The sequence below is a fragment of the Mytilus galloprovincialis genome, chromosome 13 (genome assembly GCF_965363235.1).
Source record: "Mytilus galloprovincialis chromosome 13, xbMytGall1.hap1.1, whole genome shotgun sequence".
NCBI classification, from domain to species: domain Eukaryota; kingdom Metazoa; phylum Mollusca; class Bivalvia; order Mytilida; family Mytilidae; genus Mytilus; species Mytilus galloprovincialis.
In genome coordinates, this window is record NC_134850.1 from 19,325,604 (window position 1) to 19,347,164 (window position 21,561).

The 21,561-nt window shown below is 32.0% G+C and overlaps 1 protein-coding gene across 1 annotated transcript; it reads right to left on the reverse strand.

The window, feature by feature from the left end:
• Positions 1–2,061: 2,061 nt before the first annotated feature.
• LOC143056707 (uncharacterized) lies at positions 2,062–20,220 on the reverse strand. Its single transcript, XM_076229851.1, has 9 exons — positions 20,113–20,220; positions 19,394–19,534; positions 10,042–10,083; positions 9,574–9,650; positions 7,969–8,046; positions 5,903–6,047; positions 5,164–5,243; positions 4,062–4,173; positions 2,062–2,343 (listed from the first exon to the last, which is right to left on the reverse strand). The coding sequence occupies exons 1-9, from the start codon at positions 20,132–20,134 to the stop codon at positions 2,111–2,113; spliced, it is 930 nt and encodes a 309-aa protein (XP_076085966.1). The 5' UTR covers positions 20,135–20,220; the 3' UTR covers positions 2,062–2,110.
• Between the last annotated feature and the right edge of the window lie 1,341 nt (positions 20,221–21,561).

A 21,561-nucleotide genomic window follows, 5' to 3' on the forward strand; every position in this document is an offset into this window, starting at 1 on the left:
AAATCAAAAACTCAAACACACCAAGCGGGCTGATAACAACTATCATATTCCTGACTTGGTACAGGCATTATCTTATGTAGCAAATGATGGACTAAAACTGGTTTCATAGATAGCTAAACCTCTCTCATGTATGACAGTCGGATAACCGGTGGAAACACATGAACTATAGCATGACACAACAGAGGAACAGAAGAAACACTGACAACAACAGAAAAGCAAACGACAACATACATAGAAGCTGACTGTAGATTACAACTACCAAATTTCTGACTTAATACAGGACATTTTAAGACAAAATGGTAGGTTAAACCTGGTTTAATGGCTACCCAAATATCAGCTAATATGGCAATGATATAAATCTACATTTCAACTTGAATCGATTTCTATAAGTATCCATGTTTCAAATATGCGTTGAAATGATTTACTAATGAGTAAACACTATGTCTTTATATATGCAAATAGTTAAAGCTTACAGGAAGACACATATCATTTTTAATAAGCGATATTCATACCAATTTTAAACGTTATTGATACGATTGACAATCATATGCTTATAAATACGTCCGCTTAATTTGTTACCCTTACACACATCACTATGATTTGGTTACCAACAGATGTATTATTTCTGTAAAACCTCCACTTTACAATTGCAAGCTATCTGCACATTTTGTGATAACCGAGAATACCGTGAATGATCATCAAATGTAACATCATATTGTATCACACAATATAGAGAACGAGATAGGTGTTATATACTTAACAACACCATATAACAACAAAACATTATTATTTTGAGATAAAAGAGAACAGAAATGTATGATCTTCAAAGGTAAAGAAGAGTGTATATGTGTTAAATATAGTACATGTTAAAAAAGGGATTAACACGATATATATTGCATGCATCTGACGCGCTTTTCAGGATAACCTTTGTGAGTTACGCTTTTGTCGAATATTTGAATTGTTGTAATGATCCCAAACTTAGAGCATGTCATTGAGTTGCACCAACAAAAGTACGCAGAGAAAGAATATGCCGTACTTAATCACAAAAAGAAACAGCGCATGTGTATCTCAAAGTCACATGCACGAACAAAAAAAAAAGATAAAGTTTGTTCATGTCATTAATATTGTGGTTTGATCGACGATTTCACATTAACACATATTCAAAGATTGTTTTCGTTTTATTTTGCATTTTCTTTATAGAATACTACAGAGATCATCACTGAAATGTATTGTATTCTATGAGTAAACTCCTAGGTTTGGAATGCTTTAGGTATCCTCGTTTTGATTATGTTACTAAATATAAGAATAAAGAAGATGTGGTATGATTGCCAATGAGTCAACTCTTCACAAAAGACCGAATAAAACAGAAATTATCAAACAACTATAAGTCACCGTACGGTTTTCAACAATGAGCAAAGCCCATACCGCATGGTAAGCTATAAAAGGCCCAAAAAATGACAATGTAAAACAATTCAAACTAACGGCATAATTTATACATGTTATATACAAAACATTAACGAACAACAAATATGCGACACATAAACAAACGACAAACAATGAATTACAGGCTCCTGATTTGGGACAGGCACATACATTCAGAATGTGGCGGGGTAAACATATTAGCGGGATCCCAACCCTCCCCTAATCTGGGACAGTGGTTTAACAGTAAAACATAAGAACGAACTATAAAAATCAGTTACAAAAGGCTTATATAGATACGAATGCAAATACTACACAGAGTGGACGTCGCCGGGTACTTGTATATCCCAACAACAAAAAAGACACTTGGTACAGATCTGAGAGTACTCGCAGTTACTGACAGCCAGTTCAAAGCAACTAATAAAAAGGTCATGCATGTAAGACAAATATTTGGTCGAACTTAGACAAAAATCGTATTGCATGACATACAGCGGTAGAATCTGTTTCTCTAAATTTTTGATTTTTTTTTGTTAGCAAAATGTATCCAATTTGTTTTGTCATCCTTTTTGTTGTGTGACGTCATTAAGCCTGATCAACTTATTTGTCAAAGAACGAAGAACTAAGGAAAAAAGAAGAGAAAAATCTTTCTTGATATCCTCGCAATTATCATTACGACGATTATTTAATGTTATTACAAGGGATTAACTTCACATAAAGGAATGTAACTTAGACTGCAATCAACATCGACTTCAAATATAAATGCAGTAATACCCGCAACATAGGTAGCAAATGCACACTTTGAAGTTTTACCACTACTATGTGCTAATTGGGTAAAAGAACGATAATCAATTAAGGCAGAACTGTGCGACCAAATCCAGTGGTGTTGGCTGTCAGAATATACAGCATCTATCCAACAATGCGGATCTGAAGTTAGAAAAAAAAAACCTAAAAATCTGAAAAAATAAACTGAAACATAGTTTTTTAAGCTTTGTGTGTTTAATTTGTTTGATATCGAGAGCACTTTCTTGTTGGCGTCTTTCGTTTGTGTCCTTGCTACATTCATTGATATGTTTGTTTGAATTATTTAGTCAGTTGTGATAAATGTATGTTTACACAGTTTTTTAACACGAAAGCCAAATACCATGAGGCTAACTCTTTAAAGCGGAAACAAAACTTTGAAATACTTTTAAAGGATTTAGTGAAGGATTGAATTAGTCAATGTACAAAACGTGAAATGAACTGTAGATACTGTAGATACTAATTCAGAATAAGGTATGAATATTTTGTTGTTAATATAGAGTATAATAGGACAATGTAGCGGGATCATATCAACATTCATGCTACATATATATTGGGACTTTCCTAAATGCACATTCATGTATCTCATGTATCTCATCGATCTTGAAGTCAAAGGTACCACATACTTCTTTAATATAGGACTCCTACTCCATGTTTATATGCATTTGTCAGTAGGCAATGCTTCAATAATGGTACGGGTTATATCATACCTGTCTGAAATTATTAGTTACATACTTCGCCTTAGATGGGATTGATTTTTGCCCTATCTTTTATGTGCCTTTTGGTTGTATAGCTCCTAACATATTAAGTTCGTATGCATCATGTGTTTTCCTTTTTAGTTGGGATTTGAACGTTCCTGATGACAAGCGGAAACTTTCGCGCAGCTAAAGTAATAACGGGGGTAAGACAATTTCCCTTTTAATGTAGCAAAATGTCAACAAAACATAAAAAAATTACATATCTCCCAGTTGATACAATATTTTATAGAATGCATTTCTTATCATGATTTTTTTTTTTACCCTCATATGAAGCACCGCTTACAGAGAACTGTTGAAATGAGATGCACTTATGTCGTTCTGTCGAAACGTGACAAACATATACTTGCAATTAGTAACTATTAAGTACATGTATTCAAGTATTGTATACCTACTCTACTGGACTATCTGAAAATACCACCAGTTGCTTTTTGGTTTGTGTTATTCAGTTGTTCTTGTTCTTTGGAGTTGTTCTTGACATCCGTTTATCTATTTTTCAATTTTCTTTCTGAACAAGGTATAATCTTTTTTGAATTCGAGTTCATTCTTTGTATTGTGTTTTGTTATCTTATGACTCTTTTATACTTAAATCTATAATTAATAAGCTTGTCGCATACTTTGGATATTTTATATCGTGGGTACCAGTTGGCATGCATAAAGACACACTTTGATGTTTTATGGCGAACTCCGAAACAGCGGTTACGTCCTCTTTACTACGCTACGTTCACTTTAATGATAGTTTAGCGAAGCAACGTCACCACTGTTTCGGAGTTTGGTTTTATGGATATCTAATTGTGTGGTTTTTGTCAAAGTCTGCATACAAGCCTATATAACATGCGTCATTCATTGAACATTTAATTTCGTGGTTCATCTGTACCCAAGAAATCGACGAAAATTGGTATCCGGCTAAAAATAATGAATCAACATTAGTCAAGGCATTTAAATTGTTGCAAGGTTATCTTAATGTTATACAGAAAAGAAAACACAAACTTAATAAATTAATGAATATAGCTATTCATTACATGCATATGACAAGACGTAGATTCGTTATAAATAAATATAAAATAGAGCAATTAGAAAAACTTATACCATGGAGTTCAAAATAAGATGACAGTGGTTTTACTGCTTTTTGTAGTACATGTCCCATCTGATTTTTTGTAGTGAAATCAGCTAAGTGTGCACCGTGACTTCGGCAAAAGTCCTTAAATCAAAAATAAAAGCGAAGAAGATACGGCATTTATTTCAATTTATCAAGTCAAATCACAGTACACTACACGAACAAAATTTTACAATATGAACTAATATTGTTACAGTTAGAGCTTTTAATTAACACCCTTATGCAAAACAAAAAATATACTATGGTGCTCCTATTTGTTCCTCGGGTGAACAATACTTTAACACAAAATAAACAGTATCAACATGGGATAACAAAGCTTTTACAAAAAATAGAAAGACAAATTTGATAATGAAATGTTAACAGTGCTTAAAGTGCTATGTTTAACATGTTTAAGCGTTTGAAATTCGTTTAAAATAAGTTGAAACTTTCGATTAATAAAAGACCAAATGTTCAGAGAAATTCGCCAAAATCCAGAACTTCCGATTATTTAAGTTGAAATAATTTCTGATTTCTGGTCCTTTTAAACCTAAATTGATGGTATTGGATTACCTAATTAGCAGTATTTGCCACAACTTTTTGAAATTGTTGGTCCTCAATGCTCTTCAACTTTGTACTAGTTTGGCTTTACAACTGTTTTGATCTGAGCGTCACTGATGAGCCTTATGTAGACGAAACGCGTGTCTAGCGTATTAAATTATAATCCTGGTACCTTTGATAACTATTGGCTCTGTGCTTTGTTGAATACCGTACGGTGATACATAGTTACGTACTACTATCTCAAAAGGTTAGTGGTGGAGTCATCTTGTCTTATTCTAATGTTTATATCAAATAAAGATATAAGAGAAATGGGGGAACATGATTATTACTTACCTCGTAAAATCTAACATTATTACATTCAAAAAGGTTGATAATCCATACTCAGTGAAAAAGCACAATAATAAATGTGTAAATATCTATCATCCAACCTTTAATCAGAATTCCATTATTTATTTATGCATTTCACTGTCCTGATAATTTATCACGTAATATTGTCATTTATGTATGTTATATACTATGTACTTAAATAACATTTACCTGTGCCTTTGACCATGTCATTGTAGTTAAGTTCACCAAATAACACGACCCACCGACATATTGGAATCCACTTGGACAATCTATATTACACATTTGGAAAATAGTTGAATTAACATATAGTTACTTAACATTATATTATTTCATGAACATGCATATATAAAGGTAAACTTGTCGGAATTATTAGATTGACAAGATAAGGCAAAAATAGTTTACCAGCGTTCGAATCTCATTAATGGATTACTATGACAAATCAAGGACAAATACAATAAGAGTGGACACGATGACATGTCTAGCCTGCTTAACAAACCATTATGCTTTTATGTTCATAGTCCTTGAAATGAAGATTTACTTGTTTTGGAGGTGTCTGTTGTTATTCTGTAGTTTACATGTTTCTTTTTCTTCTTGCTTTGAAAGGTGTGCATACGCTTCGTATTATTACAAATTAAGACATCTGATAGGGTAACATAATTTGTATATATCGGAATACAAACTGTGACATGTTGATTTCACATATTACCTAATAATCTTCAACACGGATCAATAAACAATACAAAAATGTGAAAGTGACAGTAGAAATTATCAAATGAAGATAGAAGTCATTTTTCATACATCGTACTGCCTACAGTGTATAGATTATATCTTTTACTCCTAATATTTAGCGTTTTTAGAAGAAGAAAAAACTGTATCAAAATGTCTTACATAATAATTGTGTTAGAACAACTAATACACATTTACTTACATGGATTTGGCGGTATAGTAGGCATGAGTGTAGTAGGTGGCAGAGGTTGATGATCGTTACATAAATTATTTTTACAACAATACGGAGTAAGGTCAAAAAAACTTGCTGATCGACGTCCAAAGCCACTTCCTATCTTGCTACAAGACTATTTAAACAAACACGAATTATTTATTGGTACAATGAAAGCTCAAGAAATACACTCAGAAACGGGTATTTTCTTATGATCATACAATACAATACAATACAATACAATTCAATGCAATACAATACAATACAATACAATACAATACAATACAATACAATACAATACAATGCAATACAATACAATACAATACAATACAAAACAATACAATACAATAATTTTATTGTCAATCAAGGACGTCCTAAGGGGGTAGTATAATTACAAACAAATTATTACAAATATTATTATTAATTCTTAATGATATATAATGGCAAACATACATATGTTGATTAGGTGAATAAAGTTTCATACTTTACTGCTTTAATTTTGTTTTGTCATTTTATGATTTAATCGTATATTATGGGTACATGTTTTTCACATAGCATCAGATTTGATTTTTTTTTCTAATTTCCTTCCCCTTATTTCATGTATTTTTCTGTGAAAGTGGATCTATGAAAAAACGGACATAAGTTCAATTAGCAGCATACTTGTGATTAGATTTATTTTGATATTAATTATACCCTTTGGGTAGTGCTCCACAATTAATGGAGGAATATACAAGAAACTGAACTGAACAATGTAATGCTGTTGAAGTAATTGACAGTGTATAAAAAAGATGTGTAATTACTTATCCTTATCAATTACGCACAAAATCAAAACAGAGTAAACACTGTCACTAGAATCGTACAAGCTATCGATTAATAATCGATAAATTTGACAATAATCGTGACCATATCGGTTAAATCAGAACATAATGTATCACAGAGATATATGTAAGCAATCTCTTTTAAATCATTACATCGTTACAATTCATTGTGTGAAAACTTATTACAGAAATGAAATATCTCGAAAAGTATTGATAAATCAGTTTCAAGTTTTAATTCCATCAAAATATGAAACGATTAATTGAAATGTATGTTAAATGGTTAAGACGTTAGTTGCTTGTACAAGAATACTAGAAAGGATTGATAAACTGAATTGTGAAAATAGTAAGAAAACAAAATTGCCTTTTATATATCATAACACATCTTTTTTTCTATAGGGCGTATCACAGATGGATTTGCCCTAACAATACTGGTATTTCACCTATATGAGAAACGAAAATGTTTCTGAATGAACACAGATATATAAGAGATACTGATAAGTAGTGATATACTAATTTCAAATCAAATCCAAACTTAACATTAAACGACCAAACAAGATGTCATTGTTTGAATGTAGAGACGTAATTTATTTGTTTTTGTTTAATTGAGATTGTGATACGTAGATGACTGATGTACCCCTATTTGCCAATTTTACCTATTATGTCTGTTTTGTTCACGCATCGGTGTCAATATAATGGAATTTGATGCGACTGTAATACATGTGAAAGGTTGAGCGCTATAAAACCAGATTTAATCCTCCATTTTCTACATAATAAAATGCCTGTACCAAGTTAGGAATATAAAAGTTGATGTCCATTCATTTGATGTGTTTTATTCTTTTATTTTGCTATTTGATAAGACTTTCCGTTTTGGATTTTCCTCGGAGTTCAGTATTTTTGTGATTTTACTTTTTGCTTATATGCACAAAAAAGAAAAGGTTAGAATGATAATTCGATGTACTTTTTATGATTATTCAATCATGACTCATTAGAGAACATGACACTAATTTAAAATAACTTCTATAACATGTATAAGTTAAAAGAATTCAAGCAACTCACAATTAATGCTTTACAAACTGCTATATTCCCCCCAAAAATGTTTTTGTAAACATGGTAAATTTTAGGGTTCAAAATTCTTGCTACATTTTTGTCAAATTAAAAAACAATTCTAAATTTGATGAAAATTAAACGAGACAAATCAAGTTGTTTGGTCCCTCTAAGTTTTCAATGAATTTATTATACCTGTTCCAAAATACATCCCATTTCAATTAAAGGCCAAAATATATGACCACCAGATAATGTCTTCTTAATGGCACAAACCTACAAATAGAAATTATCGACAACTTCATTTGTTCAATAAAAACTATAACATCCATCTAGTAGACAAGCTGTATTGATTTGTTGAAATTTGGCTAATAACTGCTTAACAGTACCATTAAAACGTTTAATCCTGCTGCAATTGTTTTTACATGTCATATGTCAGGAATCTGATGTTCAGTAGTTGTCGTTTGTTTATGCGGTTCATAAGTGTTTCTCGTTTTTCGTGTTTTATATAGATTAGACAGTTGTTTTTCCTGTTTGAATGGTTTTACACTAGTAATTTGTTGGGGCCCTTTATAGCTTGCGTTCGATGTGATGCAAGGTTCCGTTTGAAAACCGGATCTTACCCTATAATGGTGTACTTTTATAGATTGTGACTTAGATGGAGAATTGTCTCATTTGCATTCATACCACCTCTTCCTATATCTATTGACAGTATTTTAATGTATATAAAATTGACAATGGAAATGGGGAATGCGACAAAGAGACAACAGCCCGACCAAAGAACAGAAAACAGCTGAATAGTTGGTTTCTTTTCTTTTTTCAATGTCTTTTGTCATTTTGCATGTTTGTGTGTGTGCTGGTTCTCATGTCTTTTGTCGATTCAAGTTATCAAGCCTTTCGAAATAATATTAAAAAAACGCATAGCAAACAAATGACATACAAAATAAGTATCCTATTAAGCAATAAGAACCGAAAAACAATCACATTTATTCATGAAAAGCACCCATTCCCTTTCCCTCACCAAACATTTTTTGTCATGATAATTTATAGACCTCAATGGGAACATGTGAGAAATAGCACCTCCTCTCAATTTTTTTTTCTTTATGGGTTTGATTTCTGTCTAGGAATCTTCAAACATTATGTTTTAAACATTTGTTATATATCAAAATTTGTTTTCTATTGTTATGACATTCCAATATGAAACTAACTTTCTTTTTTTTTTTTTTGCTAATAATTTGAGACCGTACCCCATGTGCATGTACCAAGTTATTTTTGCGAATGATTCATTTTCGCGACTTTGATCACAAGTAGACAAATTACGCGAAAATAAATCGTCGAAAATATCTAAAATGTGGATATTTCCTTATTAAACTACATCAAGAAAATAAGAAAGTCGCGAAATTTGATAACCGCAAAGTGGACTATTAAGGATTAGACAATAATACACACACTGACCAACCAACCCACCATAAATGAAGCACGTGATATTCAGAAAACTTTTCATCAAGCAATCAACAAGGACATATACATTGTTATATATATTAGACCATTGGTTGTTCTGTTTAAACGGGTTTACACTAGTATTTTTTTTTTGGTGCCCGTTATAGCTTGCTGTTCGGTGTGAGCTAAGGATCTATGTTGAAGACCGTACCTTCAACTATAACGGTTTACTTTTATAAATTGTGACTTGGATGGAGAGTTCTGTCATTGGCATTCATACCACATCCTTATATATCTTTGTATTACATATAAAGGCTATATGGTTATGGTTCTATTCAACTGAAAAAATAGAGATATGCTTACGTATCCAGACTGACATTGTGTAGTTTTCGTGCATAAGTCTTGAGTTGCAAGATGCCTTGAGCACTGGTAGCAGGTCACTGAGAAAGGAAATTGTTTACATTCCAACTTGATATTCAACACGATTTGAAAACTGACTTGTAATACGTAATAATAACCAAACTCGTGTGCTTGTAATACTTGTTTTCAAATACAAATATAGTATAACATGTATAAATCAAACAAATAAACTAGTCCACACAAAACTGCATATATAACCCCTCCCCATTTCATAGCATTTACCATCAATCTACAAATATTCATTAACTTTGTGAACTTGTTGAGACTCAACTGGCCATCAATACCGTAGTTAACAATCTATATATATATACTTTTATGTCAATTCAACCTATCTATATCATCAATTTTTAAGTTGTTCTTTGATCGTGTATATTTAGACATCGATTTCACTAATGAGTAAGAATAACTTACGACTCTCTTGGCTAGCTGTGCCTGGGTTTCTTTTCGCTAAAGCTATAATGAGAAAAACAAGATTGTTTACACTTTCCTCAGTACCTAATAGACAACCCAAACATCTTAATCAATAGAAACTAACAATGTCATGAAAAAAAGAAAACTAACGAAAGGACAAACACGTTTACAACGCAGTCCTTATACAAATTGAACAAGAAATCTGACCGCAACTTAATAATAAAGGAATTCAAGTCTTTTTTTTTGTCTGCAATATTTCACAAATTATTGGTACAGTAGGGAAGTCGAATACAATTTAAATCGTTTTATAACATTTTTAAAAATTAATAGATGTTAGACATTTGTTAAGAATTTGCAGGTTTTATGAGTGGTTCACAGTATATATATATAACAGTATTTCAGTTATTCTAACAAAAAGTTGTATTTCAACAGACAATAAATGTTTACTCATTTTTCGGGTATACAATTGTACTATAACTTATATGTTATTAACAAATTCATTTTATACGTTTATACCTGCCTCATGAATAAAACGAAAAAAAGTAAAAACTGAAGCTGTGTGAAATAGACAATTAGACAAATCTAAACATAAGACAAAAAATAAATATATATATATATATATATATAAGAACATGTCTCTGTGCACGTTTACATTTTAAATGACAGTACAAATTTGGACAAGGCGCTTTCAGTTTATTTTCGATCTATGAGTTTGACTGTTCCTCCGGTATCGTTCGCCCCTCTTTTAATTAACTTGCTGCTCTATGTAATAAAAAAATAAATGAATCAATTAAACTATACACATGGAAAAAAGTATTGAAACACCTTTGATTTTTTAAAACTTGAAAAATCAGCCTCTTTTTTTAATTGAAATATAATAAAATATGTGTATAATATTATTGAAACATAGTTTATGATAACATTGGCATTGAAACGAACAAAAAATGTTTGAAAAAAAAAATGATTTATATAACCACAATTTTAATAACAAAATGATGTGTTATTTGTACAAAAAAATGCATTTTACAACTTTTACTGTAGTCGAACTTTGCAATGTCAGACATTTCAAAATTAATCTTCTGATGACTGTTCACATCATGGTTGATCGTTATACGCCAAAGAATTAGTACTTTGTGCGCAGCCTCCATTCAAACGGATAACCGCATCTAAACGTCTTCTGATTGCTTCCATAAATCGACTAATTTGTTATTAAGGTAGCAGCAACCTTTTCTGATGAAGGACATTGTTTATGTCATGATGTGTTTGAACTGGGTTGTCCTTTCGCGCACTTTCCGCCAAATAGTGTCCAAAATATGCTCGATATGGTTCAAATTCGGGCTACGATCGGGCCAAGGAAGATGAACCGAATTCCATTTGAACATTGGATCTTCCTCCACGATGCTAATTTCCAACTTTGGCGAGCTCTGCACTACATTGGATACAGAAAACTGTGTGTCTGTTCGTTAGCAAAGGTCTCCGAAATGGTCTTATCGCACGATAACCAGTAGCGATGAGTCGATCTCGAACAGTTCTTGTTAAAAGCTTCCTGGATGGCCACCACTCTCTTTTTAAGATTGTCTTGTATGCAATTGGTTTCCTTCTGACCAACCTTCATTATGCTTGATTTCTCGGAAGGTCTTAACAGCGTTTATTGCCTGATTTTTATTCTCAAAACGACTTATAGTGGAATGGTGATGACCAAAAATACGTTCAGTTGTTACAACAACACCCCTGCTTCTGTTATGCTGATAATATGCCATCTTGTAGCAGTTAAAAGTTGTCAAGGACCCATTACAAGGTGTCAATCACATAACTTAAAAAACTTGGTTATTTTTAGTGTTGAAAACAATGAGGATAAAAACAGCTGTTTTTCTGTTTACGGGTACAGTAGCTGCATGTGCAGATAAAAACTCATCGAGTCGATATTTATTGATTAAACTCAGGTGATACATAAATAATGTTTAATTACTTCTATTTTACCAAATTATATCACAAAAAAATAAAGAGTGTTTTTTAAGTTCAATTTCAATTAGGTGTTGCAATACTTTTTTCCATGTGTATATTTAAGAGACATACATCAAATCAAACAGCATTTAAAAAAAAAACGTCTGGATTTATCTGAATCTGAAATGCTTACGGTTGCATAACTGTTAATATTGACAATGCAATTTTCCATAAATACTCCTTTTATGGCTAAAACTTTACCACTTTTACTATGAAGTTTTGAAAAAAATCTTATCCTAGAATTGAAAGTTCATATGCACCACTATTTTTTTTATAGGTCAAAATATAGGGCTATGCGGTATATTTTCAACGTTTATATGACCTGAACTTCTAAGAGTTTAAACTAACACTAATTTTCTTAATTACCCCTACCTCGAATGAAAGGTTATCACAGATTTCAATGTAAACAATATGCACATGTATATTTACTGTTAACATTCCCAAGTTATGTCTCTGTGAGATGGAACACAGAGAGCATAACTGGGAACAAGTATGTAAACAAAACTATTTTTCTATGAATATTCAAGATCTCCCCAAAAGAAGCGTGTTTTGAGAAACAGCTGTATTTACAAAGTGCAACCTATACAAACATTTATTCAAATAGAAAACTCTTTAAAATCAGTTTTTCTCACATTAATACTCATTTATCAGCATTATAGCCTTAAAGAAATCACTGCATATACTCTAAGTTTTTCTTTACTGTACATTTTATACCCCCTCCTCAGTTTTAAATTTTTAACGAATTTGAAAACAAGACTTTAATTATTGCCAGCTTACCTTATTTGCATATTTTCTGATAAAAAATGCCTAGAACCTGTTTAAAACTGTTTTGATAACATATATTGTATTCTATAAATGCAATGTTTAGCAGAAAATCATTACAACATTCAATATTATATAAACTATCCAATTCAGCCTCTGTCTCCAGTCCACATCTTACTGTATGCCTATTTGTCAATTAAAGTACACATTTTCTGCCTCAAATGGTCAATTTAGAATTCTTGTCACAACAGTGTCATCTGTAACCATATATCTGACACAATTTAGCTAATATATATACTAGAATAGTTCAAACAAAGCCATATTTGCAATAACTGTATGTATGCAGATACAAGTCTGAGATATAAATTCACTTAAAATTTTATAGAGATGACTGCTAACATCTTATTTTTGCAAAACTTCGAAGCATAGTTATTGTTTTCTATATCAAGATCTTTAAAATCATAAAATCATACCATTTACAATTTAAAGTATTTGTTTTATGACCCTTGGGTAGGCAATTTCTCTGTTTTTTGCCCCTGGGGCCTCCAATTTCCTAAATCATTCTGCTGTGTCTAGCAATTTGGAATATTTAGTACATATTCAGGATAGAACACACTATTGTCAGGTTTTTTTTGTTTATCTAGCTTGTATTTATTATGCCGTCGAGATAAAAAAAAAACTGATTTAGGTGTTGCGGCTTATTTTGGATTATCGAAAGGACACAAACACCCCATAAATAATATTCAGGACAGATCTATGAGTTTCAATGACTGCGAAGAGTAAATATAAGCACTTCTTAGTAATTTAGCTTACAAATATGCAAATATAATGAATTCATTTTGTGTATCCAGGACTTGAAGTAAACTATGCATACTGTAAACTGTGAATTTATGCTGAGTCATCATATTTAAGGCCCAGGATTCTTTCAATCTTCATTAAATATTTATAAAACTTCATATTTGAGAATAAAATTGTGTATGCATATATAAATCATTATGATATAACTTTACTATAAATATAGAGTAAACCTTTTCACTGAAAATAAGCCAATTTAATGCCTATTATTATCTGAAAAACACTAACATAAACCCTCACACACAAGAGACAACATTTTTATTGAGTGCTTTTGAGTGAAATATTGTTGAAATACTATTTTTTTTTTGAAGGGTGTTAATGTGTATAAATTAACAATTTGGTATACATGTACATGTATAATGTCCCATATACAGTTGAGGAAAATATATCCCAACCATTTATCATTGCAATAACATGATGTAAATTTCACTTGTATGTTTAATGATTAAGTATATTTTTTTCACCTGTTTTCCCTGCGTCTTTTGCCTTTTTATGGATATATTTTTTTCTGCGTAGGAAGGGGCTTTTCCATTAATAAGGGATCATTCGAGGACATAGCAGCCATACTGATTACAGGAGGCAAATTTGGTTAAATTATATCATAACTTACCACAATAACTTTTAATGTGTATTCCACTCTTCCATATTTTATTTCCATCAATGACATACTTAGACACATGAACTACTGCAACTTTTCAAAGGTTATTTTTGCCAGATCAACGAAAAACAGTGCAGTAATTGATTTTTTTAATACTTACGATAATTTCAAAACTAGATCAAATTTTGTAAAAGCAAAGTAAATAGTATATAAATTCAGCAGAGACATGAAAACTGCAACATTTTTATGACAAAATACAGAAATCTACAGATACCATCATATGACATATTCAAAAACCATCTCCCTAAACTTCAAAATTATGTAACAAACAGCAAATATTTTGTGCCTAATGGCAAAGCTGGTGAAAAAATGAGGTTTACTGATAACTTCTCTGTATTTAATTGGCTTAAACTTTCAGAAAATGAAAAGAAAGCCACAAATTGCAAGATTGCTCCACCTGTTTGACCACCCACGGCAGCATATCATCTCTGTATTAGACATATTCTCACGCTTCATTATTAGTACAGCCATGTAAAGACCTTTTAAACAACATCAATGAGACTATTGTGTCACCGTCTTCATCAATGGGGGGAGACAGTTCAAAATGGTATTAAAGATTTAGAACCAATTATTTAAACCCAATATAACATTAATTTTGAGAAAACGTTAGCAGAAGTTATGAACATGTCACCTAGAGAATCGGCCGTTGAAGAAAAAACAAAATTATGACATTAATTCGAGAGACAACCCAACAAATAGCGGAATCAATGACGATTTTGTGACGACCGGGCAAAAATCAAAGTTAAATCATTATTCTTTCATTTAAAAAAGAAATTAGCCGTGTATTAAATGGGTGCATTAAAGTCCTTAACTAGACGTCTTTTTCAAATATTACACTCGCCTATACACCAAATAATTTAAACTTTGTGCTAACGGCATTAAGAGATTTAAACATAATCACAATAAATCAACATTACCAGTGAAGTAAACGTATGAAAATGAAGCCAAACAATATTATAAAATCTATACAATTACTTATAACAACCAAGGACTTCTAAATATCCCTCAATTTGCTGACCAGACTCAAATCGATGCGCTGGTAACATGAATAACTATGGGTTTTGTTGGAAAATATTTTAGCACATATCTAAAATCCTTTGTTAATTGTTTTCTTAAATTAAAATTTTAACAATGTTTAAGGTCTAGAACAAAATAAATTTTAATTTCTAGTTTAAATACATCATGTATAAATGTATTTGTACCTACTTCATTTATTTCATAAATATTTTGAACAAGCACTGTTAAAGTCTATAAAATGTGGAAATTCTGCAAGTTGTATATATACTCAGTAATTTTGGAAATTGGAAAATTGTAATAATAGAATTTCTATATAACTTATGACTAGAAAATGTTTTTAATTTTTAATTTTTTTTTTTGCAGGCTCAAAGAATACCGAACAAGTATCGTATACACATACCAGAACTAAAGATATAGAGGAACTGAGGATATGAGTAATATTTGATGGAATACCATATACTTTTCAACTGAGATTTTTCAGCGGAGATGGACTAGCACGACAGTTTTAGACTGGTCAGCAGAGAGGGGGAAATTGTTCTTACTTATTCGGTGTTCATAGTTAAGAACACATTAATTTGGAATGCTGTTTTAAGCGAACACCTTCTGATTTGGAAGACCGCAGGGCAGTATTTTTGAAAGGGGAAAGTCTGGTCAAAATAAAACAAGGAAATATCAACCCATTCCAAAATTTAAGTAAAGACGAATTAATTGAAGAACTCGAATGTAGAGGTATTGATACTTTAGGCTTTAGACTAGAGCAAGACTTCAGGAAGAAATGTCAGATTTGCTGCATGCAATATCTCGCCCACCTGCCGTTCTCCTACATTATCCAGAAAAACAAATCCTTGACAGAGAGTAACGTCAGCTGTTATGAGGTACTCTCGTGTGAGCTACTACATTACATTTCAAATATAGTTCAAAACATAATACAAGAATTGTCACATGAACTAGAGTTGGAAAAATTTTGTAACAACACCATCGCAGACAAAACCAAATTAAGGGATCGGACGTACGTCTTTAGGCCATTAAACTTTCAAAGTTCATAGAAAATTTACAATTGGATGGAAAAAATATCGTCAGATATTTCACAACTTATTAATTCTATAGTAGAAATAATTAATATTGCTAACAGCTCCCAGACAAATTTTACGGTTGTATAATCAAACTTTTCTGTTCGCTGTTTTGTCTAAATCCATCATAGGAATTCCAGTAAAGATGACACAGATAAAATTTTACGGCTGTCATTTCCATAGCTTGGTTGTGCATTTGCAAACGATTTATAGTTATAATTACGAAATCTATCCTTGCCGAGCAGGAAAACGAACTTTTGAATCACTAAGACGTCTCGCGAAAGGTACAACAAACCGAAAACCTGGTTGGATCGTTGACAACACCATTTTAAGATTTAACAGCCAACAAACGGAAAACCGTATATGCTCCTTCTCTAAACAGAACAGCAACTAGACTGTATGGGAAAACAAGGAGATGATGTATGACTACAAATGAGGCAAATAAGACGATTCTGTCATGTGACTTCTATCACCACTTGGCAAAAATGTATGCATAGAAATTTTCTACACATGTTGATCAAACGGGTGAACAGGTTTTATTTTATGCTGCACAAAATATATAGGAAATTGAAATCTGAAAGGATGGTCCCCCCTTTCAGTCATACGATAATGTACTTACGGAATATTAATTAATTCTATACATGTACTACCCTACAGAATGACGATTATGAAAGTGCTAGAAACTTTTAAGAGAGCAGGGATACAGGCGCGCCTTTTGTCTGGTAAATGACGTCATAAAGGCGTGCGAAATTGACGATCTTTTCCGGTGAAAGACATGATTCCAGAAATGACCTATAATAAGAAAAACCCATCATTTCCAAGAAGACAATTTCAATACTTAATGGATGGGCGGTGCCCCAGAGATTCTATTACATCACCCTTGGAGTGGTTTATTTTAGCAGTAATGATTACTTACAGCAAGACTTTTGGCTGAGAAAAATGTCAGGGCTTTTCTTTTCATATATATACATGTACATGTACAAGTAATTGAAATTATAATGACCTTTGGTTAATGTTTATACATTTTTGATAGTTTTCCACACGTATTTAATCTGCAGGACAGTTTGCAACTAGTCCGATGCCCTAGACTATAGTAAAGTTTCATTCGGACTAGTAAATTTTGGAAAACCCGTGCTCAGACACACAACAAAATTACATGTGGGAATACTGGTCTTCTTACTCCTTACTATTCGGACAATTTTTTAGTGCACTGCTTATTCCAGGGGAACATCTAATAACCGTGTACATAGCAGACTATATGGAAATGATAGTTATTTACTGGTTAGAAAAAAGTATGCATGCATTGCTTTACAGTCAACAATATACTTGTTCAAGTCATGTGGCAATATCACATATCGTTTTCTGTCACAGGCACTTGTTTTCTGTAAATGGGGAGGGGTTTCTATCCACGTGCTCACTCGTACGAAATTTGGTGATTTTTCGTACAAGTGTGGATAGTAACCCCCCTTTGACAGAAACAAGCGCACGTTTACTAAACATCACATAACACTGGTATCATCGCCTTCGCCATCGAAGTCTGGAACTAATGCCGCAAGGGGGTCTCTCAAATACTTCACGCTTAATAATACTACTTATTCAATTAGAATTAATCATATCTAGGGGACATTTTGTCGCCGGATGATTAATCTTGCGACAGCATGGCATTTCACTCGTGGTTGCCCGTTAAAATTGACATTCTGCGATTAATTCTATGTAAATACGAGTATTTATCGCTTGAATTACAACTTACCTATTGAAAACGATCATTCTTGCTATCAACACTGACTATGCTGCCAAATAAACTACAAAAGCACATTTCACGTTTTTACACGACAATTCCTTTCTGTTGAAAAACAAGACAGGTGCTCGATTCATTCATACTGCAAGCATCTTTACGACACCGACAAAATTTTATTGGTCGTTTGATAAAAGTAAGCGCGGCCTATTCCGCGATACAGCTAAATTTTAATAAACCTTACGTAAATCTTTGAATATGAGGTTAAATATCAGTCACTACAATATACATGCATCATATTTCAATAGTTTTATTAACAGTTGGGCGTCTAAATAAGTGCTACTAACAAATGTAGCCTTGCGACGCTGAGGTTTATCTGATGACGTAATGAATAATAGTGAGGAACATAGAGTTATCAGCGCTTGGTAAAAAATCCGGGAAAGAAATAGAAAAACTGCCTAAACGTACCCGCGTGTATCTACAATAACTCACAAACCCATAAATATTCTGAACTGAACCAGCTGCATTTTAAAAATAACCTAAACATGGCTTAATTCACCTAATGTCAACTCTGCGTGTTTAAACCATGGTTTCCTAAAATTTCTTAATTCGTGAACGGAAGATTCATGACAATTTCATTACAAATTATATCAGAATCGAAACTGATACTACTGTGTTGAAGAGACCATTGAAAGAACATTTCTTTTTGTCGCCTTTTTATTTCGTCCAGATACCAATAATGATAATATAAAAAATGTAAACTGTTTTACGAATAATGGAATTGGCAGCTAAATATCATAATTACCCATTTTATTCTAACGAAATTTTCAGATAATTTTTCAGATTCAGCTGTTTCTTTTAAATAATATTAAATATGCTTTTTTATATTGTATTGTGACAATCATAGCACATATGCAATGTATCGCGTCAATACAAGGAAATAATTATATTACGAATACCAAATGGAGTATTCGTTCAAATCGATTTTACGGATTAATCTTCACTCCATACAATAAAAAAATCAACAATTGAAAGCCAAGGGTGTCAAAAGGAGGTGTGATTTGATTGCCAACTTATTCTAATATTCATAACAAACTCAAAACATTATGGCTGTAACTCTGAGTCAACCTTTTAACGTATTTCAAGGAAACATTTACATGGCTTGATATGCTATGATGATATTCCAAACCTACGACCTGATTTGTTTTACATAAACGATTAAACAAATTTGGTGATATATTGGAAACTTACGACAATTTCCACAATGCCTCTTACACTGTTTTGACATATATGGTTCACTGCACATGCCAGGTCTGATGAGTTTAACCCTTTCACAGGCTGTAGTATCTACATCTTCACATATTTCTGCCGTTGTTACACAAATTGCTAATGCTATTGAAATGAAAAATACTTTTACCAAACAAATTCTACAAGTATATCCCATTTCACAATATGAATGACAATTCTGATAAGAACTGAAGAAAAGAATTGCTCATGCCTACCAACATATGTATCATTTTTGTTTATTTTGATGTATAAATGAAAGATACACCCACCATCAGCCCGATGTTTCCGTTCTTTTCTAGTATGTGTTGAGCGACTGAAATATCTTGACAAATTATGAATTGTAATTGAAGATTATTTTTAACATACTAGTATTGAATTTATCTGAAACAATAATTAGCATTATCCTGACTGTTTAAAAGGGAATGCGTTATTATCCAGAACACGCGAGATTTGTCCCGTTTATTTCAAATATTGTTCACATTGTAAGTGGTGGGATTGGTATGTTGTATACTGTTGTTTGTCTGTCCGACTGTTTTTATGAATTATAAAAAAAATGTGAATGCTCGTTTTGTTACTAAATGCTAAGATGATCTACCGCACTTTTTTCCTCCGTGTTTTTTTTTTCTCCACATCTGTATCGATCGTACGAAAGGTATCATAATATATAACATTAAACTATTTACCAAGAAGAATAATTTTACACATAATCCACGTTCAAGTTATAATTCTTGTTCTATATAATAAACCATTTGAACCTTTCCGTGCTATATATGTTACCTTATCTAATTATGTGACACGATTTGTTTCTCCAGAGTACAGGTCTACATTTATGATGTATGTATGCTGTATAATTGTAACAAATACTTCATTTAACTAGTTCCCAGACAGCTTGACTACTATTTGTAAATATGACCATACCTGGACGTCTTCTATAAACAGCAGATTATCTTTTATAAAAGAGGAGTTTCTTTTTGTTGTAAGGTTATATTAATACACAAAATCATCAAGTGTTTTGGACGCTAATTCCAATCTCGCCAGTCATAATAACTTTAAAAGAAGAATGATTTAAATTTGCTACAAATGTCATCTAAGTCATACAAGTGAGCGGTTTAGCTAGTTATAAAACCAGGTTTAATCCACAATTTTCTGCATGAATATGCCTGTACCAAGTCAGGAATACAACAGTTGTTATCCATTAGTTCGATATGTTTGAGCTTTTGATATGACATTTAAGGAATGACTGTCATATTTTTTCTGTCTATGAAGAAATAACATTAAAAATTTGGTGCACACTGCAAAACGCGCGGAGCGGATTATTTAACAGTGTGCACCACATTTTTTATGTTATTTCGAATAGACAGAAAAAAATATGACAGTCATTTCTTATAATTAAATTCTAAATTCCATTTTAAACCGTAAAAAAACATGAAAAAACGTTGATGACGTCACGGTCACATGACAAAATTATGTCTAAGGGCCCATAACAAAATAACGTCAGCCAATCAGAAGACGCGCTACATCCAAAATTAAATTATTTGTTTAGGGACTTTTCGTTTTGAATTTCCCTAGGATTTCATCATTTTTGCAATTTTGCTTTTTGAAAGTTATTTCACCATGACAGTCGGATAACCGGTGGAAACACGTGAACTATAGCATGACATAGAGGAACAGATGAAACACTGACAACAACAACAAAAGCAAACGACAACATACATAGAAGCTGACTGTAGATTACAACCACCAAAGTCCTGACTTAATACAGGACATCTTAAGACAAAACCTGATTTAATGGCTACCCAAATATCAGCTAATATGGCAATGATATAAATCTACATTTCAACTTGATTTATATATTATTATTTCTATAGGTATACATGTTTCAAATATGCGTTGAAATGATTTAATAATGAGTAAACAATATATCTTTATATATGCAAATAGTTAAAGCTTACAGGAAGACACATATTATTTTTAATAAGCGATATTCATACCAATTTTAAAAGTTATTGATACGATTGACAATCATATGCTGATAAATACGTCCGCTTAATTTGTTACCCTTACACACATCACTATGATTTGGTTACCGACAGATGAATTATTTCTGTAAAACCTCCACTTAACAAGCTATC